Below are 6383 nucleotides of genomic sequence, written 5' to 3'. Positions count from 1 at the left end.
ATCTGTTGGTAAAAACAACTTTTGTTTTAAGAAAACCCTAAATGTAACACAGGATAAGATATTTTTGGCATTTATCAGCAAACAGTTGTTTGGGGGTGTTTTTTTTTTTAATGGTTTTCCCCAAGTGTTTCTTTGCCATTTTGTTCTGCTTCCACAATTTTCCTACATGTAAGTGTATATATATATATATATATATATATATATATATATATATATATATATATATATATATATATATATATATATATATACATATATGAGTATATTTTTCAGCCAGAAAGAGAAAATGCTACATTTTAAGAAATTTTTTATTTAACTGTTATAAAATAGGCCAGATGGCTAATTACAGCTCCCAGAAACAAAAGGCCACACCTAAGTCTATTGTAGTTGCCACATAATGAATATTACGATGAAATCATGTTCCCGTAAACTTGACCAGAAAACAACAGACCTCCCATTGATCGCAAAATAAACACATTCAAATTGCAATCCTGGTTCATTGAAAGCTTCAGGAGGCTTAGCTTCTCAGCAGAGGACACGAAAAAGATACCACATACAGTCGAGTATAAGCCGACCCGAATATCAGCCGAGACATCTAATTTTTTTTTTGCTGGTTGAAATAAGTTTATTAGGAAATTGAGAGGCAATTTCACAACTTTAACATGCCAAGAACATGCTGACAAATTCAGACCGTTTGGATGTGAAGTTTCTGAAAATGTCCCAACACACATCCTTCAGGAAACACAGCTGGAAGTATCATCTGATTTTTCATTTCCTTGGTTGACATCGGGGACTAAGTGTGAAAATGCAGCAACTCTGGCCTGTGTTGAGCAAGTGAAGATGGAAGACGAAGACGCCAAAGGAGACTTGTGGAGATGTGCCTCTCAGCATTCAAGGCAGAGAAGACTGTGCCTCAGGAACGTAAGCGGATCAGTAGAGAGCGTACGGCCAGTATCTCCTGTATCCGAAAGCCCCACAGCCGTTGTAGCCGTAGCCAAAGCCATACCCCACTGGGGAGTAGGTGCTGCCATAGCCACAGCCGACGCTGTAGCCCAGCGGGTAGCCATAGCTGCCCCAGTAGCATCCTGGGAAAACCGTGCCGGAGAAGTTGCCAAACATGGTGTTGGGAATGGGAGGGTTAGGTTGCAAGACAGAGGGGTAACTTTTGGTATGATGGCTCTCCAGTCTCAGCACCTTCTTTATATACCCTGTCGAGGGTGTGGCTGAAAAATACAAAGCACTCATTTTCATTCTTGACATCAATTTACATCACCAAAGCTCATTAACGTGCTTTGCTCTTGCTTAAGATGCCTTTACAATTGGTTGGGAAAGCTCTTCTGAGATAGAATGCAAGGCGAGAAGTCCTTCAAGTTGTGCCCCTTCACTAAAAATGAGTTCCTATAATAACTTCAAAGCATTTGAAATTCTCTGTAAGCTGAGGCACCTAATTTTACCACACAAAAACTGCATTTAAAATGTGTGGAAAGAGGGGGAAGGGAGGCTCCGGATAGGGCAAGATATGACAAAATAACAATCTATAAATTATCAAGGGCTTATGAGGGAGGGGGGAGCGGGGAGGGAGGGGGAAAAAAGAGGACCTGATGCAAAGGGCTTAAGTGGAGAGCAAATGCTTTGAAAATGATTAGGGCAAAGAATGTACGGGTGTGCTTTATACAATTGATGTATGTATATGTATGGATTGTGATAACAGTTGTATGAGCCCCTCATAAAATATTAAAAAAATGATTAGGGCAAAGAATGTACAGATGTGCTTTATATAATTGATGTATGTATATGTATGGATTGTGATAAGAGTTGTATGAGCCCCTAATAAAATGTTTTTTAAAAATGCAAAAAAATGTGTGGGAAAACTTGACTTATACACGAGTATATACGGTACTTATGTTGCAATCACTGAGAAACTAAAAATTATCTTGAAATGTACTCTTTATCTCCATGCTCCCCTTAGAATGCTTTTCTGCCCTTTGTTTTTGGGAGGGTTTTTTTGGGTGTGGGGTGAGATGGGAGATCTGTTCTTTTCCAGTGAAACATCTATAGCCGCATCCCTAAACCAAGAAAACACACAAACACACACACACACATACACACATGCAAAAACATTCTATGGATGTTTATAGAAACTTTATTTTTAATAACCCCAGAGTGGAGACAGCCTTACCACAGAACCTACTCCACGGTGGCGACTAAGGAGCTGCGGAGAGAGTGGGAAATGTGGATGGAGCTCAAGATAATGATGCGGAATCAGCCAAAGCTGAACAAAAAGGGGACATGTTCATTTATATAACAACTTTGAATATGCCAGCTGGTGTCGCGAAAGAAAGATCAGTGCTTGTGTGAGGTGGGGGGATAGTGAAGGCGGCATGAGGAGCATTCTGGGAATGGTGGCTGTTTTCACTATCCTGATGGTGAGCATGACTTCTCTGCTAGAGATTTGGGTTAAAATGTATCAAACTGTACTTTTTAATATGTGCAATTTGAAAGCCAACTACGCCTCAATAAAGGCATGCCTCCCCCCCCAAAGTCATGTATCAGAAGAACACATCGTGTTATGAGAAAATGAAATTTAGTTATAGTCAATAGAATGTTTTAAAGCAGCATTGAAAATTACTCCAGTTACGAATGAAAACATAACGTTCTCACATCTGGTAACTCGTTGGGCTGCTAACTGCAAGGTCAGCAGCTGGAAACCGCCCGATGCACCACTGGAGAAAGACGGGGCTTTCTACTCCCCCAGAGAGCCACAGTCTCGGAACACACCTGACCTAAAGCGTCACTATGAATGGGTATCAACTCGATGGCAGCGACTTCGACTCATATATGTGCACGGCACATGCAGAAAGGCCCCAAGGATAACCTCACTGAAATGTTACCAAGGGCTACTTCTTAGCAATGATGGGAGTTTCCTCTCGGTAGTTCCTATTCTATAACGCTCAACCCACTGTGGCCAACTAGACCCCAACTCAAACCACCACACAGGACAGCGTGGAACTGCTCCCATAGGGTTTCAAGGCTGTCAATCTTTATGGGACAGGCTGCCACAGAATTCTCCTGTGAAGGGGCTGGCGGCCCAAACTGTCCTTTGGTTGGCAGCTGAGAGATGTAGCCATGGCTTCTCATTTTTAATCAATGGAGCCAATGAAACCCCAAAAACTCACTTGGGGAAAGAGGGCTAGAAAAGAACAAAAGACAAATGCCCTAATATAAATTCTTGAGTTCTGCTAGCCAAAGTGATCATGAACTTTGGGGACATGGCACAGGAATGTCATAACCATCTCCCTCGTCCAAGTTCCTACAGCTGCTGCCAGATAGCAATGCTCCTTAGCACCCTGAGTGGATGTTTCATTCTGAGTCAGTACCTTAAGTCTGTATCTTGTGGAAATTCATACCAAACCATGGCTTTAGTGTCTGCCATGCCCACGTAAGCCAACAGAGTGGGCCAATGCCCCCGCTCAATTAGAAAATATTTCAAGAGACAAAATAGTAAGTGCCTGGAATTTGTAGTTTTTTCTAAGTGGGCATGCCATACATGTGACATCTGCTTTAGGTCTACAGGTCTTCATGGGCTCTGGTTCCAGTTCTGTCCTTAGTGTACAGGTCTACAGGTCTTCATGGGCTCTGGTTCCAGCTCTGTCCTTAGTGGACACTCAAGTGCTCCTCTCTGATCCTCCACTCGTCCCGTGCAAAATGAGAATGTAAAACTGATGCTTCAGCATCTTCCCAGTTCGAATGTTCTCTGACTCTGCAGCCACCGTCACAGGATCCAAAGGGCACGTTGGAGCATACCACACAAGGAGCTGGTTCTTCCTCTAGCGTCTTGTTCCATTTACTGGAAATAATGAAAATCCTTTGCCACTTGGCGCAGTCTCTTAAACTCCTCAACTAGGTTCCGAAACGGCTGTGTTTCCCCCCAAGACTGTGGCCAGCACACACCCTTCAAACCTGAAGCTGAGAACCACCCTCCCCCCCACCCCCCGGGTTCGTCTTGCTGCCAACCAGAATGAACAGCAACATTCCTGGAGATCATGCTCCCCAGAGTAAGGAACCACAGGAGGTGCAAAGGCCACATTTGCTCCAAACCAAAGTTCAGGAAGAAAAAGCGGGCAAATGGAAACGGGAACCAGGAGAAGCGGAGGGAAGCACGCTGGCACCCGGAAGGGATGGCAGCCGTGCCAGGAAGCACGACGTGAGTCCGACCGTTGTTGGAGAGACGAGTCATTTGCTCGATCGGCTGCCACCCAGATGGTAATTGTTTTAGAGGCGTGGTTTTAAGTTATTATAGACTAGTTTATAACCGTGAAATAGTGAGAACATCTTTCTCTTAGAGAGGATCATCCTGCTGAAAATAGTGAGTGGCAGGCCACCTATGAGTTTTTCCTTTAACCCAGGAAATACTGCCTTTCACGTCCTGGGTCTTCACCATTCTGCATTGCCCTCCCTCCTAGCTGATGTCCGTCAAGGAGAGCCAAGGAAACTGTGAAAGTTTCTTTGTTTTCATTTTTTATCTGAACAAACGGATGCCGTGCCTTCGGCACCAGTGGTTCTCAGTGCAAGTAGGCGGGCTAGAGGAAGAATGACAGGTCTGGGCATTACTGTCCAAGTACAAAGCAGACGGGACTCAAAAGGTTCATAGAAAAGTCCCATTATCTTTTAACTCCGTGTTGCTACAAACTTCATGAAGCCCCTCGTATTTGTTCTTTTCTTTGGGTTTTCAGGGACACAACAGAGAGCTGGGCCACTGCCTCGGAGCTTGTCTTTATTTATGCCCAGACCCGACAAGAGGTGGAAACTGTACTTTGTGAAACGATCCCTGACTTTGCTCTGCTCTGTGTAGTTGTAGTCCCAAGTGAACTATGAGAGCGAAACAAAAACCGGGACACGAGTTTAAGCTGGCACCCGCAATGCCGTCTTTCTAAGGCTTTAAAAGACCCTCTAAAAAGATATTGTGCTTCTTGCACCACTTCTACACACAGACGGCACAGCCGGTCTAGGAAGTGTCCTCGTGTCCAGGCGACCAAGCTTGAATGCAGAGCTGGGCGCTGGGAGAGGACAGACCACGCGGCTGTCCGGACTGGAGCTCTGGCCGAAACCCTTCTCTGAGCGTATTGTCCCAGCAGAGATTGCTCTTGCCTTTGCCTTCCTACCGCTCACTTGTAGATTCTGGGCATTCAAACCAGGGGAACACAAACTCGTGGATAATGTCAGCTTTTTAAAACAACTTATGACTTTGTGTTTCGAAATGTTTTCAGTGTACAAGTAGAGTTTTTCATCTGCTAATTCTGAAAGCAGAAGCTCCTATCAAGTTCAGCAGTTCAAAACCACCAGCTACTCATTGGAGAAAAGATGAGGCTTCCTACTCAGTAGAGTTATAGCCTCGGTAACCCACAGGGACAATTCCACCCTCTCCTATAGGTCAGAACCGGCTCGGTAGCAGTGGGTTTGGATTTTTGAGTTTATTTTCCTAACAAAAAGAAAATAGGGTTATATCCTTTCTGCAAATCCACCACTTCCACGGAGTCGATGCCAGCTCATAGTGACTTGATTAGAGGATTTCCAAGACTGTAAATCTTTACAGGACAGAAAGCCTCATCTTTTTCCCGGTGACCACCCGGTGAGTTTGAACCATCAACCTTGCAGTTGGCAGCCCAGCACTTCCCGGAGAGCACCAGCAGGGCTCCTTGCTTCTACAAAAGTGAACAAAAACATTCTAAGGAGCATAGGAAAGAAAAAGTCAACACATTTTCTGCCACCTGGAAATAATCATTGGCAGAGGCTGGGTGCCTATCTGTCATGATTCTTACCGAGAGACTGTGCCCTTGGCATTCCCTCTAGCAGGACACTCCGCCCCCAGTAGGAAACCTGGATGCAGTTCCCTTTCCAGAAGTGGCAGGCGTGCGCACCATTCCTCTCCCCTGGCTCTGCTTTGCTTTTCTTAACTCCAAAGCACTTAGCATTCAGGGGAGGGCCTGGTGGTACAGGAGTTAGACAAGCCACTCAGCTGCCACCCAAGAGATTGACAGTTTGAACCCACCAGCCACTCGTGGGAGAAAAGACCTGGGTAATCCCCTCCCGTAAAGATCTTGACCTAGTAGCATCGCTCACAAAAATAGGTTTGTGATTAATGAAGTAAGCAGGGTCTGGGATCTTAAAAGCTTTCAGGGGGCCATCTAAGACACAAGTAGGGTTTCTACTTGCCAAGAGCAAAATAAGATAAGGAGGTAGCTGAAAGTTCAGAGAAGAAACAAGTCTATATGAGCCCCAAACCAAGAGTCCAGAAGAACTAGATGGACCCAGCTTCCATCAAATTGTTCTGAGCAGGACCACAATAGATGGTCCCTGATCAAGTGCAGGGAAATTGTGGCACA

The 6383-nt window shown here is 44.7% G+C and overlaps 1 protein-coding gene across 1 annotated transcript; it reads right to left on the bottom strand.

The window, feature by feature from the left end:
* Positions 1-930: 930 nt before the first annotated feature.
* On the bottom strand, positions 931-1119 carry LOC142430346 (keratin-associated protein 8-1-like). The gene has a single exon (XM_075535409.1). It carries the CDS (start codon positions 1117-1119, stop codon positions 931-933), a length of 189 nt encoding a protein of 62 aa, XP_075391524.1.
* Between the last annotated feature and the right edge of the window lie 5264 nt (positions 1120-6383).

The sequence above is a fragment of the Tenrec ecaudatus genome, chromosome 17 (assembly GCF_050624435.1).
Source record: "Tenrec ecaudatus isolate mTenEca1 chromosome 17, mTenEca1.hap1, whole genome shotgun sequence".
Classification (NCBI taxonomy): Eukaryota; Metazoa; Chordata; class Mammalia; order Afrosoricida; family Tenrecidae; genus Tenrec; species Tenrec ecaudatus.
The sequence above is the reverse complement of the archived record's forward strand: the minus strand, read 5'-3'. Positions and strand labels throughout refer to the sequence as shown.

Coding starts and splice junctions, on each gene's coding strand:
- LOC142430346 (XM_075535409.1), bottom strand. CDS start 1,119: ATGTTTGGCAACTTCTCCGGCACGGTTTTCCCAGGATGCTACTGGGGC.